Source organism: Saccharomycodes ludwigii, chromosome III, assembly GCF_020623625.1.
Source record: "Saccharomycodes ludwigii strain NBRC 1722 chromosome III, whole genome shotgun sequence".
NCBI lineage: Eukaryota > Fungi > Ascomycota > Saccharomycetes > Saccharomycodales > Saccharomycodaceae > Saccharomycodes > Saccharomycodes ludwigii.
In genome coordinates, this window is record NC_060202.1 from 1,565,702 (window position 1) to 1,583,716 (window position 18,015).

Here is an 18,015-nt window from a genome sequence, read left to right on the forward strand (position 1 = left end):
ACGCTTAAACTAAATTTACAATGCATTTTTCGTAGTTAAATAATCAAATCTAGAATAAGTATACCCAATAAATGGCAAGTCCTGCTGTCTACTCTTCTTCGTCATCACACCCTCATAACCGGCTTGTTGCTGTGGCTGTTGCTGTTGTTGCAACATCCTTTCTTTCTCTTTAGCTAACGCCATCGCAGGACTATCTGGAATATTTTCCAATTCATCAGTTGGGAAAAACCTAGTATCGGTAATACTACTTAGTTTAGGTATATATGGCGCTTCAACTTGACGTATGGTATTCCAATCAACACCTCTAAAAAATGGATGTGTTTTGATTTCATTCGCTCCCCCGTTTGTACCCATTCTGTGATCAGCATGTGTTAATAATCTTCTAATCAAATCTTCAGCCTCGTAACTAATATGGATATCATCTGGAAACTGTAAAGTCTGTTCGAAATTCATGATCTTCTTATATGTTTCCTGAGGAGTTTCACTACAAAATGGTGGCCAGCCAATTAAACATTCATACATAATCGCACCCAACGACCACCAGTCACATTCTTGCCCGTAGCCTTGATAAAGAAAAATTTCCGGTGCAATATAATCAGGGGTACCAACTGTTGAGTACGCCATTAACCTTCTAGATTTCCTCCACGTTTGCATTTGTTGTCTATTGGTCATTGTTAGATGAATGGCATCCACAACCATTGTATTTCTATGACTAGCAGTATTGGCACTTGGGGGTTTAGATAATGTATTATTGCTGTTACCGTTGCTCCCATCAGTGGCTGTTTGTTGTAGTAATTTTTTGTAATACGTAGAATCGTGTGTCTTGTGAAAGCCAGTAGACAACCCAAAATCACTTAGTTTAATATGGCCTCTAATGTCAATCAAAATGTTGTCCGGCTTAATATCTCTATGGATAAAACCTAGCTTGTGAATAGCCTCAATTGCCAAAATACATTCGGCTATATAAAATCTCGTAACATCCTCAGTAAAGATCTGCCACCTAATTAACATAGTCATCAAATCACCACCAGGCAAAAATTCCATAATTAAATACAAGTATTGACTATCTTGGAAAGAATAATACAAAGAAACAACCCATGGAGAATCTGCACCAGCCAAGACATCTCTTTCGGCCTTAACATGAGCTAGTTGGTCTTTTTTGTACATTTCAGACTTCAATAGCGTCTTCATAGCATATATTTTCCCAGTATCCTTTTTTTGTACTAGCCGGACCTCACCAAACGCACCTTTACCAATAACTTTGACCGTTTTAAAATCATCTAGTGATAATCTCGTCCTTCTCAATCTTAAAAATTGAGATTCTTTACGACCTAAATTGCCCAATTCACGTTGTTTCCTTTCATCACTCCAATCTTGGTGATGATATTGTAAATTAGTTTCTAATTCAACTCGTCTTTGGTTTCTTTCAATTGCATAATTAACCGAGGTTTGATAGAAGTTCTCAATACGCAATTTAACTGCAGCTGCTTTGTCTTGTGTGGATTTGCTCAATAAATCAGGTCTCCTCTCAAAATACATATAGTTATTATTAGTACCATTATTTGTAGGTGTGGTTTCTCTGGTATTTGCCGCAGAGGCAACCAACGAAGAATGGGTATTGCTGCTACCATCATTAAGTGGAAAAACACCGGTTCCCATAGGATTCCCGTTGTTATTTTTTATTTGTTTATTGTTTGTGGTGCTGGTATCTACTTGTTGATGAGGGGTGTAGTTATTAAAATTACCATTATAAGCGTTTTGTTTTTGTTTTTGATCAAATTGGACAGTAGGACTGGAAGGGTCATTAGAATTGCCTGTATTGTTAACGTTAGAGTTGCTATGATTATTATGCATATAGAGAGAGTTCCCGGAAGGTGGCGGTGCTATATTTCCTTGTTGTTGTTGTTGTTGTTGTTGTTGTTGTTGTTGTTGTTGTTGTTGTTGTTGTTGTTGTTGTTGATAGTGTGGAATAGATGTATTATTGGGATACCCTTGCATATATTGATTATCTTGGTAACACATTTGTTGTTGGTGATTATCGTTAGTGGATGTTGTAACATTGTTACTAGTATTGTTATAATTGTATTGACTATATGGATATTGAGTATTGTTACCAGTATTAGTGCCATACATTTGTTGTTGTTGATTATTATTATTATTATTATTATTATTATTATAATATTGATGTTGATTAATGTTACTATTCTTACTGTTCATTCCAAACATCTTTGAATATATATATTTCTGACTGCTAAAATTAATTATACTAATGATATGTCCCTTTTCACTTTTTTTATTTTTTTTATTTTTTTCTTTAAATTTAACTCTTTATGTCAACAACAATAAACGAAAGAGAAAAAAAACCTAGGCAATATTTTTTTTTTTTTATTAAAAGTTTCTTTTTTTTTTCAAAACAAAAAAAATAAAAAAAGAAAATTTCGACAAATCATGGCCGGGTTAAGTTGAAATTATTATCTTTGTAGTTTTCTTTCATAAATTATTAGAAAAGATCTCATACAATTTTTTAATAAAGGCCACATAATCTTTTTATACATTCACAAGTGGTGATTTCATTAATAACATAGAGGTATGATTAAAAGTTTGTAAGGAATAGAAACATGTGGAAAACATATTTGAATTTATCTTGACACAAAAATTCAAATAAAGTTATTATATTTTGTTAGCTCTCTTCATGAATCAAGTTTGATTCTTCCCATTAGGAATTAGCTATGTAATCATGTTTTGGAACAATATCATGCATAAATTTCAAGTTATCTTCTTTCCTTATTAAATTTATGAGAAGTTGAATTACAAAACACCAGGTGAAACAAAGAACTCATTCAATTGCAAAAGTAATAACAATTCCATGAATGCTTTAGTGCCCGAAAATTGCCATTGCTAGGTCCCTAAAAGCAACCTTCAAGTTTTAAACAATATTCCTTGCTTATTAAAAAAAAAAAAAAAAATTTAATACACAATGGTTCTCGATCCGAATTTTTAAATTTAGTAAATTCACTTCACTTCTCAAGTATTATACTATATTAAGTTAAAAAATAATAATTATATATATAAACATATATATATATATACATATGTATTATATTATATTTATACTATAATCAAAAAGGATGAAAAAACAAACACAGGCAAAAAATTGAAAATAATAATTATCAATCCCTTTAAAATTGTAAAGCTTGACCCTTTTGTTTCTTTTCACCACCCAATTCAAAGTGCTTACATCTCTTCAAAGACAATTGAGTCTTGGCCTTACAAGCAACACATTCCAATCTTAAAACAACCTTCTTGGTAGTCTTAGCTTTCTTGTGGAAAACTGGTTTAGTTTGACCACCGAAACCACTTTGTTTACGATCATAACGTCTCTTACCTTGAGCAAACAAGGAAGCCTTACCAGCCTTGTACTGGGTAACCTTGTGTTGGGTGTGTTTACGACAGTTCTTACCCTTACAGTAAGTCTTTCTGGTCTTTGGAACGTTAACTGTTCAAAAATAATTACATATGTTATACCACACTTTATTTTTTTTTCCCTCTTCCTTTTTCATGTTGCATATAATCAAAAGCAAGTTTAAAAAGATAATATTCAAAAAAAAAAATAAAAAGTTGAAGTAAAGTTAAATTAGAAATCATCTGTTAGTAAAATAAAATTAAACGATATAATCTTGGTGAATCGAAAATAAATAAAACATTGATACAACCTATTTTAAAAAAATGCTCAAAGGAAAACAGCAAATAAACTTTTCTACAGCAACAATATCCTACAGTGCGACAGATATAGCAAAGTAACATCTTATACTGCAAATTGCAACACCAAAAAAAAAACAATAGTCTTCCTAAACCAAGTTTATCTTCTTAATGCGAACATTTTTAAATGTATGAAGGTGTATCACTTCTCTAACAGCCTGCTATCTCAATAGCGGGATAATGTCAACCAACGAGTATTAGTACTGATAAACAGAACAAATTAATTTCATTTGCATAGAGTACTTAATTCTACTGGGTAAAAAATATCTCAAGATTTGAGAAACGGTTCAGAAACCTAACATTTCACTAAAAAGCGAAAAGATATGGGACGTGTCTTTTTTAAATACTCTTTAATCGTAATGTTGTTCAGTGGTCCAACTAAATGTGTTGTTTTATTACTATGTCTTTGCAGTATATCATTTTTTTTTCTAATATGTGCTAAAAATATTAGTGTATTCAGAAACACCCAACTATTGTAATCAAATACCCATTATTGCAGGTTTACGTCGCGCTCAACATTATCTTTCTAACGATTCAATTCCAACAAAAATTCTTGTGTTTATAAACATACCCATTGTGCCTTGTCTTTTTTAAACTTGTTTGTTAGTAGTTTTCTTTTTTTTTAAGAAAAGAATGGATGCCTGTAGAAAAGTATATATATTTCAAAAGAATTACTAAATTAAAATGATCGGAAAAGTAATTTAACAAGTTTGTAAGTTACAAGAGTGAAAAGGTTTAAACGCTATGTCAAGTAGCAACACTAACTAAAGAAAATGACAACTTTCACGAATTCTCATATGGGAAGAGAATGTATAACCAAACATTTGAGGGAAAAAAGAAGAAAAATAAAATAAGAGAATAAAAAAAAAAAAATTTAAAAATTTAAAAAAAAAAAAAAAAAAAAAAAATTCTTTCAAAAATAGTTGGAAGGCTTGCTAATATTTAGAGAGCCTTGAAGAAGTTTTTTTTGACCATCATGTTGATAGCAAACATTTATCAGAACATAAATATATTATTTGTATCAAGAAGTAAATGCCAAAGAAAAGCCTAAATTATCAGACAACGTATAAACGTATTTTATGTATTTGTGTTAGATTTTAATCATAATTGTATAATCTTGGATGTTTTTTTCTTGCCTAATATATTTTTGTGAGAAAAACTTTTAAAAAAAAAAATAATTTCTTCTAAAAATGTAAAATGTACAGATGGTATAAGATGTCATAATTAAAATTTTTTGCTTTTTTTATAAAAAGCTATTTTATTGATTTTGTAGACCTAAATCAGGGTATATCTGGCACAACACAAAAATAAATAAAATACAAAATGACTGTATTCTCTTAGCCATTCTATTTTCTTTTCTTGTCTTTTTTTTTTTTTTTTTTTTTTTTTATTCAAAGACAATGTCATTTCAAAACTAATCATAGCATATAAAAACTGGCGGAATAAAATACTAATTATACTTAAATACTGTACGCTGCAATCCTTAATTAAAACTTGAATATATTAAAATAAAAAAAAAAAAAAAAAAAAAGAAATTTAACAACAAAGACCAAGACAAAAAGTCATCACTTATATATATATATATGAAGTTTAATAACTTTTATCGTTTATGTTCTAAAACACCCATTCTGTTATGTACTTTGATAAGATCAACAGATTATCTTACAGGACACAATATTACGTACAAAAATAAGGACACTTTTACTGATGAGCCTCTAAAAAATCCATTAAAATTAAACATTTTACCAACATGTTACAGTAGGTCTATATTTGTTGCAAATACAATAATATTTCAGATAGGTAATGCAATTATAAATATCGGCACACTATTTATTTTATCAATCATATTATACAGTATTAGACAAAAATTCACAGCTATTGGAAGAGATGAGTATATGTATCTATTTCAACTAATTATTTGTTTTATTTTGCTAAGCCTAATAGCTGATTGCGGCGTTGCCCCACCAAATTCTATATCATATTCCTATATTGTAGCAATCCAAGTTGCATTTGCTGGTGCTTCATGTTGGGCACTAACCGTCAGTGGTTTGTTAAATTTTAGATTTTGGGAAGATGGTACTCGTAAAAGTATGTTTATAATCAGAGGCATATCATTTATAGGGTTTAGTTTGAACTTGTTTGCGTGTCTAGCAATTTCATTGAAATGGTTTACAGATAGTAGTAGTAATAATAATAATAGTGTTGGCGATGGCAACCATAACAACGAGCATGCCATTATATTAATGACTGTAATATTTGTATCAAATGCTCTCTGTATACTGATTTTTATAGCCTCTCAATTTTTGGCTTCTATATTTGTGTCAAAAAATTATTGGGGATTTGGTGTTGTTTGTATAAATGTATTGTTTTTTGTTACAGGGCTAATAGTTACCTTTGGAATTAGTGATATAGTATGTGAAAAGACAAAACATTATTTGGATGGTTTGTTTTTTGGAAGTTTATTTAACTTATTTTCATATATGATGATTTATAAAGTTTGGGACATTAATACTTCGAAAGATTTGGAATTTAATGTATATCTCAATAATGAAGACGAAACCATATATAATGAATATAAATTAGGTATTAAGTAGGTAAATGAGTGTTAAGGGTACTTTTTATACCTCTCCATATTCCATAATAACGTGAATTATAACAATATATATATGTTATTGGGACTTTTTAACAAATTACAAATCTTTTAATTGTTCGTCATTAAAAATATCCTTCATTGTTACTTTTTCCGAGACAATCTTTGATAATTCTTCATTTGTTACATAAAATATTTCATTGTCTACACGATTCTGATCAAAAGGATATAAACATTGTTGATTTGGACATATTACCAAACTTTGGTTTTGATTGATTAAACAATTGACCAGGTCCGATTTACAGTTTGGACATTTTGTAGTATTCTCAGCTAAAGTTGTCATTTATTCTTTTTTCGTTCTGTTTAACACACACACACACACACACATATATATATATATATATTTGTTATTTTTTTTTTTTTTTTTGATTAAAATAATATAAAATTTAAAATATTAACTTTTCCTATATAGATCGACCTTTTTTGGTTAATTTTTTTTTCTTATTTTTTTTTTAGTTAATTTTTTTTTTTTTTTTCTTTTCTTTTTCTTTTTTTTTTTTTTTTTTTTTCTTTTTCTTTTTCTTTCCTTTTGTTTTAGGTTGCTCACCTATTCCTCCTGCCCCCCCCTAACAACTTTTCATTTGCCTTAAAAAACTAAAACATCTAATTTGTAAAACTGTATAATAACAAATAAAATAAAAAAAAAAAAGACATATATTAAAGCAATGGGGCGATTACTTAGTCCTGAAACTTGTGCAAAATTACAAGCAAATCCAAAAAACATCCGTAATATTTGTATTTTGGCCCATGTAGATCATGGGAAAACCTCGTTATCTGATTCATTACTAGCTTCAAATGGGATTATTTCTACTAAATTGGCAGGGAAAGTACGGTATTTAGATTCTAGACCGGACGAGCAATCACGAGGCATTACAATGGAATCTTCTGCAATATCTTTATATTTCCGTGTTTTAAAAAAATTGAACAACAAAGAGGAGGAGGAGGAGGGAGATACCAATGTTCAAGTCAATGAGCATTTAATCAATCTAATTGACTCACCAGGTCATATTGATTTTAGCAGTGAAGTTAGCGCAGCAAGCCGTTTATGCGATGGTGCTGTAGTTTTGGTTGACGTTGTCGAAGGGGTTTGTTCGCAAACAGTTATTGTTTTAAGACAGTGTTGGACGGAAAAGTTGAAGCCTATTTTAGTTTTAAATAAAATCGATCGTTTAATCACCGAATTGAAACTGTCACCGGAAGAAACGTATTTCCATTTAACCAAAGTTATTGAACAAGTTAATTCTGTTATAGGTTCCTTTTTTGCTGGGGATTTAGCCCTGGATGATTTATCTTGGAGAGAACAGATAGAGGCAGGTAATATTGATACTCAATTTGTCGAGAAAGATGATTCTGACTTATATTTCCATCCGGAAAAAAATAATGTTATTTTTGCCAGTGCTATTGATGGTTGGGGGTTCAATATTGATCAAATTGCAAAATTTTACGAAAAAAAGTTGGGAATGAATAGAAATAAATTGAATCAGGTTTTGTGGGGTGACTATTATTTGGATTCAAAGACCAAAAAAATTATAGAAAAGAAAGCCCTAAAGGGTAAAAATTTGAAACCCTTGTTTGTATCTTTTATTTTGGATAATATCTGGAAAGTGTATGGGTGTGTCTTAGGTGATGCCACTGAGCAAGGTGACCATCAGTTAGATATAGCTGGCATTGAAAAAATTACAAAAGTTTTGGATGTAAAATTAACACCACGCGATTTAAGGAGCAAAGACCATAAGGCGTTGTTGAAAACCATAATGGGTCAATGGTTACCCGTAAGCACTGCAGTTTTATTAACCTGTATTGAGAAAGTTCCCTCTCCTGTCGATTCACAAGCTGAAAAGATTGAGTCTATTTTAAGTGTTACACCAAACGCTGATTTAATTGACGTGGATTTAAAAAGTGCCATGGAAAGATGTGATTGTAAAGGCCCTGTTTCAGCATATGTCTCTAAAATGCTATCTATTCCAAGGGAAGAATTACCTATTAAAAACGAAGTTAATGAGGCTCCAACTAACCAACTGGCACAGCTTGCTAGGACTGCAAGATTAGAGGCTTTGAAGGTAGCTAAAGCGGCAGAAAGAGCTGAAATTCTTGCAAAGCTGAACGCACAAAATGAAGATGGAAAAAAAAAAACACAAAACAGGAAAAATGAGAAAAATAAAGACGTACAAGAATCGTATGACGATGGTGATGCACTTTATTCCAGAGCCAAAGATACTGTCACAACACCCAATATTGATGGGATGGAAAGGCTTAAGAAAAAATCCAAAGTGATTAATGTGAATGATACTAGTAACATCACAAATACTGATGAATTCAAGATTGTTTCTGCTCCAGCGCCTGAATTTCATCTAGACTTTGAATATGAGAAAGATTCTAATGAGTATGGTTCCGACGATAATGAAGACAGTTATGTGGATGACACTACTGGATTAGATGTGAATAATTATGTTCCGCCCCCTATTGATCCCAACGATCCCTTAAGTTCTCTATTTGAATATGAAGAGGAGGAACCAATGGACTACCAAGCAGAAGAGGAAGAAAGTTTAGAAGAGGTATCAAATGAAGTTTTGGTTGGATTTGCAAGGATTTATAGTGGCACACTAAAAATTGGTCAAGAAATATCCATATTGGAACCAAAGTATGATCCTTCAACACCTGATAAACATATTAAAAGTGCAGTTATTACTGATTTGTATTTGTTTATGGGAAAAGACTTAATTTCTTTAAACGAAGTTCCAGCAGGTAATATTGTAGGCATAGCAGGACTAGATCATAAAATTTTAAAAAATGGTACATTGATCGAGCCTGGTATCAAGGGTGTCAATTTGGCAGGGAGTACCTTTCACTCTCGACCAATTGTTCGTGTTGCTTTGGAATCAGCAGACCCTACTCAGATGAATAAATTGGTTAGAGGATTAGAATTATTAAACCAAGCGGATCCATGTGTGGAAACGTATGTTGAAGATAATGGCGAACATATTTTGTGCACCGCCGGTGAATTACACTTGGAAAGGTGTTTAAATGATTTAGAAGAGAGATTTGCAGGCATTGAGATCACAAGAAGTGACCCAGTCATTCCATACATGGAAACATATATTTCGACGACTGATATGAATCCTCCCCGTAACTCAGAAGCTGGAAGAGGTTTTGTTCAGTTTAACTTGGGCGAATATAAATTAACGTTACATACTATGCCATTGGCTAGAGAGCTCACTCAGTTTCTCATAAATAATCAAGAATCCATCAAACAAATGAATAAACATAAAAAGATTGATATTAAATTTAAAGAGAATATAAGCAAATTATTGCCAAAACCATTAAATGTTTCAAACATAACCTCATTTGGTGGTAAAAGATGTGGGCCAAATATCCTTTTTTCTTCGAATAATGTTTTAAGAAATTACTTTGAGTTTGTTTCTAAAGACAAATTTGCCTATGCGGATTCAATAATCAATGGGTTTCAATTAGCGTGCAATGAAGGACCTTTGTGTAAAGAAGAAGTCCAAGGAATGGCAATAATTGTAGATGATGTTTATAAGATGACCGAAGAAGAGATTGCTGCATTATGTGTTCCAAATTATCAAATAGTAGTTCCAAATTTGAGTGGTCGGTTTATGACTTGCACAAGAGATGCTATCCACGAATCATTTTTAGACTGGTCACCAAGAATAATGTTGGCTATTTACTCATGTGCTATCCAAGCACCTGTGGAAGTTTTAGGGAAAGTTTACGCTGTTGTTCAAAAAAGACATGGCAGAATTGTTTCAGAAGAAATGAAAGAGGGTACTCCATTTTTCGAAATTATCGCACGTATACCCGTTGTTGAAGCTTTTGGGTTCAGTGATGATATTCGGAAAAGAACATCAGGTGCAGCACAACCTCAATTGGTATTTTCAGGATTTGAGTCGATTGATTTGGATCCATTTTGGGTTCCAACCACGGAAGAGGAATTGGAAAAACTAGGTGAGTTTGCCGATAAGGAAAATATAGCTAGAAAGCACATGAATGCAATTAGGAAAAGAAAGGGGTTATTTGTTGATGAAAAAGTTGTCAAAAACGCTGAAAAACAAAGAACCTTAAAAAAGGACTGATAACTGTTATAAGCTTTATCTTATATATTGTGTGTATAAAAACGGTTAAATCTTTGTGTATGATATAAGTCAATTTGCATTGTTATGGAATGATATTTTAAATGTTTTTTTTTTTTTTTTTTTTTTTAATAAGTCGGGTAAGCCTTTTTTTTTTTTTTTTTTAAGTACTGTTTATTATCCATGCTTTAGAAAAGTCGATTTTAAGTTAAAAAAATTTTTTCTAAGCTTTTTCATTGTTGATAATTATCCTAGTTCTTATTTTGTTTTTTATTTTTGGAATAACTCGAGAACTGTCATAGCTAGAATTATGATACAAAACAGCGGGAGAGGTAACTCATAATAAATCAGAAGAGTAAATCATTTATTCAATATTTATATACATACTTAGGATAATTCCAACCGAATTTGTAAGGTCTCACCAATACAAAATATTTTCTCCTTTTCTTTTTTTCTTCTTTTTCTTTTTCTTTTTTTTTTTTAAAAAAAAATTCTTTAGATAAATGACTAAAAAAGCATCTATTGAAATAGTGTCTAAAGATGGGCCTATTGATTTTAATTTAATGGTTACAGAGGGGCTAAAAGCATTAGCAAAGACATTTGATGATCCAGAGTTTTGGAATACAAAACTGCGAAATTCAAATGCTATTGGTGGCTCTACACATTATTTAGATGGAATACCGTGCAACGAAAATGAGGAACAAGAAGAAAATCGCTGGAATAACAAGAGACAACAGAACAGCTCTAATGATTTGTTAATTGTTGACAATGAAAATAATAATGCTGATTGTAGTAAAATCCAACATTATAGTAATAATGACGTTATTATGGACAAGGATAGTGATTCTGAAGACAATGAAACAATGGACTTGGATAATTTAGGTAATTACCATATCCATGAACCAACAAAGCCTAATAAATCCTATGGTAATTCCTTTGAAATAAGGTTTACCACAAGTGGTGCTAATAATAATAAAAGAGACCTGATAGAGAAAGATGAATGCGATATTATGATCACACAAGATATTCTAAGAGAGAATGATGGAATGGAAGTTTTGGATGAAAAAGAGATGAATACATTGAATGCTGCAATCGAAGATAAAATTAACGGATTGTTTGAAACAACTTTAGATAATAACATCGATGTTGTTTGTGATAAAAACGATGCAGCTGCGAGTCGTTTAAGGAATAAGAAAAAGAAAAAAAAAAAAAAAAAAAAAAAAAAGGCAAAGAATAAAAATAAAGAATGCGATACAGAAGACAAATTATATGGCGACATTAATCAGCAGGACCACTTTAATGTGGAACATGATCGTAGAGAATGTTGTCCTGATGAATTTGAACATCATACGGCCACTAAAAGTAAATGTAATAACAATTTGTTCAAAATGCTTCCAGAAGAATTAATAAAAAACCATAATGCTAGAAAAGAACCTAACTTTAGTTACTTAGCATATCTGGAAAAGCCATTATGCGTTTTTTGTGAATATTACTTGGTATTTGGTGAATTCCCTATTAATACTATTAAATGGTTTAATAAAAAAACAAAGGGATGCACTTGTCATACTTTTGGACACCACGTTGAGTGAGCAAGAGTTTTAGTTGGAGGCAGAATTATTCTACTTGTATAGTAGTACGTTGTTTAGGGTCTAAAATTATTTTTGTTGTAAATATATATGGAAAGGATATACACTCTTTTTTAATTTTTTTTTTTAATAATTAAATGTTATGGTTGTGTATTTATTTATAAAGTGAGACTTATTTGTTTATATTTTTTAAAAAAAAAAGAAAACTTTGTTTATGATATTTGTTTACTAATGCTGGGTCTGTTTGTTTGTTTGTGTAAACAATTTCGTTTCGCGTAGCACACACGTCAGGACCAGCAGAAACTGTTTTCATCTAAACGTTTTTTTCTTTCGGCAATGGGCTTCATGGTGTTGTTGAGTCAGTGTCAGCAAAAAAAAAAAAAAAATAATAATATAAACACAACCTTTTTGTTGACACTTACAGAGCTCTGACCAGCAAAATAACATGCCAATAATATAAATACCTATTTTTATACAATAATATATCCAAATAAATAAAAGTAACACTAGGTAAAATATAAACAAATATCAATATACGTAATGAGGTGAAAAAAGGAAAAAAAAAAAAAAATGTAAACAATAATATCCTTTAAAATAATTAACTCAATAAAATTATTACATGTTTACAACCTCATAAACAAAATGGAAAGACCTTAGTTTTAGCTAATATACTTATCAATATAGGTCAGAAAAATAAGTAAAGTAAAATATTGTGGGTTTTTACTATAAACAACTATTTACAAAAAAAAAAAAAAAAAAAAAAAAGGAGTGCTGGCTTGTATATAGTTGTAAATAAAATGTAAATCCAAAGTGTAAACAAACCATTGGTAGTGTTAAGATTATATTGTTGAAAACAACTTACTTGTATAATTATCTAACAAATTAAATAAATGATAAAAATAAAAATTGGCTGGAAAAGTATATAAAGGAAGTGTTTCGCTGGGTTTTCCTTTAATTTTCATTTTCACTTTTTACTTTTGTCTTTTTAATATTTCTTTTATTACAATTGCTGGACTTTCTAAATCTTGTTTTTTTTTTTTGTCTAGGATAATGTTATTTCAAAATCGATAATCTAAAGTTTAAAATACAAAAAGACCACCAGAACTAATAAGAAAAACTTCGAGACATATTTCAAGTAACTGTAATTATAAGGAATATTAATACAAAAAAAATTTAACAAGCTCCAGCTTTAACCTAGTCATTCACTCATTAATTCAACTTTAATACAATATATATATAAACACACACATATATATATATATTCAAATAAATATCAACCAACATACTTTCTTTAATTTAATCTATCACAATTCAAACTTTTCCTTTCATTTATTTTTGATTTATTTTCAATTGATTTTTTAACTTTACTTTCATTCAGAGCCACTATTACTTTATTTATCTAAAAAAAAAAAAAAAAATGATTCAAATTATTATTTATTATCTATTCAGTTTTATTTTATTCAGCAACAATGTTTCTGCTGCGTCACAGAAATTACATAAAAGAGATAACGAAAAGTACTTCACATCGAATGGAGTAGTTTATCAACAAGAGGTTGTAACAAGCTACATTCCACCAGAAACACATTATTACACTTCCTATTACACCTATGTTACCACCATTTACAGCACATACACAACGGCTAATAAAAAAACTGTCCAAACGGTAATTTTTGAAACTACGTCTCCAACTACAATATCCAGCGTTTTGACAAGTAGCACCTCAAGTGCAACCACAACTAGTTCCATTTCAAGTTCTTCCATTTCTACAACTCTTTTATCAAGTTCTATAACAGCTTCTAGTTATTCAGATTCTATTTCCGCATCCTTTAGTTCAAATTCTTTCTCCAGTTCGACACCTGTGTCAACTAGTTCTACCACGCTAGCTTCCAGCTCTACTACTCTAGCTTCCAGCTCTACTACTCTAGCTTCCAGCTCTACTACTCTAGCTTCCAGCTCTACTACTCTAGCTTCCAGCTCTACCACGCTAGCTTCCAGCTCTACTTCTTCATCTGACTCTGCTCCTTCATCCAGCTCTACTATAATATCCTCCAACTATGTACCTTTATCCTCCAGCTCTATTGATCAAAGTTCTAGTTCTTCTATGTTATCTTCTAGTTCTAATGTTTCCCCATCAAGTTCCAGCACCAATTCTGAAGCATCTTCATATACAGTCGTTACTATTAATAGCAGTAGCAATGGTTCTTCATATGTTTCTATTCCCACCAAAACCTTGACACCGTCATCTTCTAACAAGAATTCTAATATAGTCTCATCGACCAGCATTGTAAATCCTGATAGCACTTTCAGTTCTAGTCAAATTACAGCCTCTGCAAGTTTAATATCTGATGATGACAATACTGTTGGATTTTTAACTGTGGATACTCCATTTCTAATCACAACAACACAATCTAACGGTGAATGCGAGGTTTATTTTTACGAAGCTGTTTATTATAATAGTGCTGGAGATGCTTATACGACTTATTATGAAGAATATACCGGTGCTGGTGTTCCAACTATCGATACTTCTTCTACTATAACAAGTACAACCACAAGTTATGTTACTGTTACTTTGAATTCATAAATTCTTGTTTTTTATTTTTATGTGATTCAATTCATTTTATATTTTGTGAAATTTGTAATTTAGCTTGTGGTTCAGTATTTCGATAGACTTTTTCCCCCTCCATTCCTTTTACCACGCTCTCCTTCCCAAAAAAATTCTGCCTTTTTTCCACTTTTATTTTTATTTTTTTTTTGTCTTCTCTTTTAATATGTATTTTTTTTTTTTTTTTTTAATTGCTTCCATAGCACAATACCCAGGTTTATATAAGTTTGTTTTAAACAATAAGTGTGTATGTTTTTATCAATAATATACAAGATTTTCAAAAAAAAAAAAAAAAAAAAAAAAACTCGTTAAAAAGATACTTATAAGCCCAAAGACAAACTTAAATTAGAACAATAAAGGGCCCGAACCCATTGACATAAACATAGCATTATCTCTGCCATGTCTCCTGGTTTCCTTCCTTGATTCAAATTCAAATATTACTAAGCACATACAACAAACAACCTCCGTATTTTTAGACAATTCCGATGTCCCAGCATCGCTGTTACGGATATTAGTATCCTGCTCTGGTTCTCCTACTAATAGTATACCTTCTTTCATTATTCTTTTAGGTCTTAATATAGTGGCATTGGTATCACTAAAGGACGCCCATGTTCCTACTCTGGCATTCCCTTCTTGATTCACTATAGCCAACTTAAAATTTAATGATCCGAAAACACTTGCAAAACCAGAAGTACCGTACCATCTTAAATATAAATTTGGTTTATAAGAGATTTTTACATCAGTGTATCTATGAAGTAGTTTGTTTATCAAAGTTGCCGTATATAAATGGCCAGTGTTAGGATCTGGTCTATGGAAATGCAACGTACGTGAGATCGAATGACCGCTTTTATTAGTACTGGAATCCTGCGAAACCGAACAGTACTCAATCCTAAAAAGATAAAGGTTTAATTCAGCATTAAATCCAACTAGTTCATGCTTAGTTTCGCTTGTTTCATGTAGTTTTTCCTCAGATGTAATATATTTATATATTTTCATAATATAAGGAGACTTAGACCATATACCCTTCAAAATACTTATCGAAACACATTGGAAAATGGGACATCCTACCAATTCTTTAGTTAAAGGGTCAATTTCAAATAATTCTAAATTCCTTTTGTTATTTTTATATTTTTGTAATGATGCTTCACTTGTAAAACAGAAAAGTCCTTGTTTCATTAATAATGTTACAAATGGAAGCGCTCTGATTTTTATTGGCTGAGAAGATGATGGTACGTTAGGTACTATTGTTGGTGTTTCTGATAAAGTTCTATATAGTTCGGGTCTATCATTATCAGCAAGAGGTTGTTGTTGTACAATCGAATCGTTTTCGTTTACTAACGTAGCATCACTGTATCTTCTAGGTCTACCCATTTATTGATATAATATTATTCTAATTATGATAAAAGGTAAGGTGCTTTTGGATTTGTATTTGCTCTTTATAAAAAAAAAAAAGGGAAAATGATATTTTCTTGATAAGATTTAATATTGATGTTAAAAGAGAAAGAAAAAAAAAGATAAAGTTATTGCTAATGTGTAAAAAGTCCACGAAGTTCTTTTATAGAATATGTAAATATTATTAGACTCAGAGAAACATGCACAAATATTCGCGTATTTTATCTTACACCAAAAAAAAATAATAATTTAAAAAATGTACTAACATTTTTCGTTTCTTTTTGCTGTTGTTGTTTATATTTTTATATGTATACATTTTTTTTTTCTTTTTTCTTCTGTTGTTATTTTTCTATTTATTTTGACAGATTTCAATCAACCATATTCATTCAGGTTATATATCTAGGCAAAAATACATATAAGCATTACTATGACTGATATAAATAACGGTACAGATAATAACAATGGGTTTACAGATAGAATGTCTCAAATTGAAAAAGATATCAATCAAATGAATGAGATGCTACAAGAAAATCTAAATATTAACCAACAATTAAATACCGACATAGAAAACCTAGATAAAGAACTAAAAGAAGAAGAAAAGAGGGAAGAAATAAAGTATCTAAAGTTAAAACCTGCTGAATCGAATGTTGTTTCTGCCGCCAGCAATCATGAAAATGAATTGAGACAATTTTTGGAAGATTATAATAAGGAATATAGCAGTGAAGACACTAATAAAAATGCAACGAGCACCACTACATCGCAAAGAATTGGTGATTATAAAAATGTCAAAAAAATCGATGCAAGTAAAGTACCATTCATAAAGAAAAAATCACCTTTCCGTGTTATATCTGTGAACAGTACAAGCAGAAATTCTTCTTCTACTCGAACTTCTAGCGTTAATTCCAACTCTTCAATTGAAACTAATGCCTCCTCTATTCATGAAGAAGAACAGCGATCATTTGAAAAAAATAAAAGAAAGTCAAGTAATGACTTGCAAGAGTTATACGACCAATTAAACGTTAAGGTACATAAAGTTGAAAAAGAAATTAGATATTTAAAAAAAGTAGTAAAAGAGAGGAATTTAACTGTAGAAGATGCAAGTAAATTAAACGAAGGTATCGAGAAATTAGAAGGATACTTAGATAAAAAGATTAAACAAAGATATGAAGTTGGCCTTCAATTAACTAGAGGACTAAGAAATCGTGTTATCAGTGATAACAATGGATTTTTTGTGGGCAAGTCATAGTAGCATAAACAAAATTGAGGTGAATGTAGTTACATCGTATCGTAGCAGCTTTCAAGGAACTTAAATTATTTGTAATATTTATATAGCTGTGATTGTCGTTGTTTTCTTACCTAGAGATATGATTATTGGTAATCTTTTTTTTATCTTTTACATTGTCACAGTGCATAGTTTTTGTTGTTGTTTATTTTATTACAGAGTTAATTAATATCACTTTATACTAAAAGACTTTTTTTTATTTTTTTTTTTTTTTTTTTTTTTTCTTTTCTTTTTTAAAGTCGTGAAAATTGTATATAAAAATTTTATTAAAATCATTTTTCTTTTTTTTTTTTTTTTAATCCAGTAACACACACAACATTGCTTTCATTTTTATAATAAAAGTTTATTGGCATATCTCCCTCATCCCCAGTAAACAATCATACAGTATAAACGCAAACATGTCCAGAGAAGGTTTCCAGATTCCAACAAACTTAGATGCTGCTGCTACTGGTAGTGCTCAAACTAGACAAGCCACTTTAAAATATATTTGTGCTGAATGTTCCAGTAAGTTATCATTAAGCAAAACAGATCCAGTTCGTTGTAAAGATTGCGGTCATAGAATTCTATTAAAGGCTAGAACAAAGAGAATGGTGCAATTTGAGGCTCGTTAATGGAAAACAGGGAGATATAAAAAAATATTGTGTTATGACTAT

At 30.6% G+C, this 18,015-nt stretch overlaps 10 protein-coding genes across 10 annotated transcripts; 6 read left to right on the plus strand and 4 right to left on the minus strand.

Annotated features, from left to right (window-relative positions):
• Nucleotides 1–15: 15 nt before the first annotated feature.
• On the minus strand, nucleotides 16–2,226 carry CBK1 (serine/threonine protein kinase CBK1; the record flags this gene model as incomplete). The annotated part of the gene is made up of 1 exon (XM_046077596.1): nucleotides 16–2,226. The coding sequence occupies one exon, from the start codon at nucleotides 2,224–2,226 to the stop codon at nucleotides 16–18; it is 2,211 nt and encodes a 736-aa protein (XP_045935382.1).
• Nucleotides 2,227–3,179: 953 nt separating this feature from the next.
• On the minus strand, nucleotides 3,180–3,497 carry RPL42A (60S ribosomal protein eL42; the record flags this gene model as incomplete). Its single annotated transcript, XM_046077597.1, has 1 exon — nucleotides 3,180–3,497. A coding segment is annotated over one exon (318 nt), but the record flags the coding sequence as incomplete, so codon positions are not given.
• Nucleotides 3,498–5,342: 1,845 nt separating this feature from the next.
• Nucleotides 5,343–6,353, plus strand: CHS7 (Chs7p; the record flags this gene model as incomplete). The annotated part of the gene is made up of 1 exon (XM_046077598.1): nucleotides 5,343–6,353. One exon carries the CDS (start codon nucleotides 5,343–5,345, stop codon nucleotides 6,351–6,353), a length of 1,011 nt encoding a protein of 336 aa, XP_045935384.1.
• Nucleotides 6,354–6,449: 96 nt separating this feature from the next.
• SCDLUD_002947 (uncharacterized protein) lies at nucleotides 6,450–6,692 on the minus strand (the record flags this gene model as incomplete). Its single annotated transcript, XM_046077014.1, has 1 exon — nucleotides 6,450–6,692. One exon carries the CDS (start codon nucleotides 6,690–6,692, stop codon nucleotides 6,450–6,452), a length of 243 nt encoding a protein of 80 aa, XP_045935385.1.
• A 382-nt stretch (nucleotides 6,693–7,074) lies between these two features.
• Nucleotides 7,075–10,503, plus strand: RIA1 (GTPase RIA1; the record flags this gene model as incomplete). The annotated part of the gene is made up of 1 exon (XM_046077599.1): nucleotides 7,075–10,503. The coding sequence occupies one exon, from the start codon at nucleotides 7,075–7,077 to the stop codon at nucleotides 10,501–10,503; it is 3,429 nt and encodes a 1,142-aa protein (XP_045935386.1).
• A 500-nt stretch (nucleotides 10,504–11,003) lies between these two features.
• On the plus strand, nucleotides 11,004–12,089 carry IBD2 (Ibd2p; the record flags this gene model as incomplete). The annotated part of the gene is made up of 1 exon (XM_046077600.1): nucleotides 11,004–12,089. One exon carries the CDS (start codon nucleotides 11,004–11,006, stop codon nucleotides 12,087–12,089), a length of 1,086 nt encoding a protein of 361 aa, XP_045935387.1.
• Nucleotides 12,090–13,503: 1,414 nt separating this feature from the next.
• SCDLUD_002950 (uncharacterized protein) lies at nucleotides 13,504–14,667 on the plus strand (the record flags this gene model as incomplete). The annotated part of the gene is made up of 1 exon (XM_046076649.1): nucleotides 13,504–14,667. The coding sequence occupies one exon, from the start codon at nucleotides 13,504–13,506 to the stop codon at nucleotides 14,665–14,667; it is 1,164 nt and encodes a 387-aa protein (XP_045935388.1).
• Nucleotides 14,668–15,033: 366 nt separating this feature from the next.
• Nucleotides 15,034–16,059, minus strand: SCDLUD_002951 (uncharacterized protein; the record flags this gene model as incomplete). Its single annotated transcript, XM_046077601.1, has 1 exon — nucleotides 15,034–16,059. One exon carries the CDS (start codon nucleotides 16,057–16,059, stop codon nucleotides 15,034–15,036), a length of 1,026 nt encoding a protein of 341 aa, XP_045935389.1.
• Nucleotides 16,060–16,507: 448 nt separating this feature from the next.
• BNI5 (Bni5p) lies at nucleotides 16,508–17,326 on the plus strand (the record flags this gene model as incomplete). Its single annotated transcript, XM_046077602.1, has 1 exon — nucleotides 16,508–17,326. The coding sequence occupies one exon, from the start codon at nucleotides 16,508–16,510 to the stop codon at nucleotides 17,324–17,326; it is 819 nt and encodes a 272-aa protein (XP_045935390.1).
• Nucleotides 17,327–17,760: 434 nt separating this feature from the next.
• On the plus strand, nucleotides 17,761–17,973 carry RPC10 (DNA-directed RNA polymerase core subunit RPC10; the record flags this gene model as incomplete). Its single annotated transcript, XM_046077603.1, has 1 exon — nucleotides 17,761–17,973. One exon carries the CDS (start codon nucleotides 17,761–17,763, stop codon nucleotides 17,971–17,973), a length of 213 nt encoding a protein of 70 aa, XP_045935391.1.
• Nucleotides 17,974–18,015: the final 42 nt, after the last annotated feature.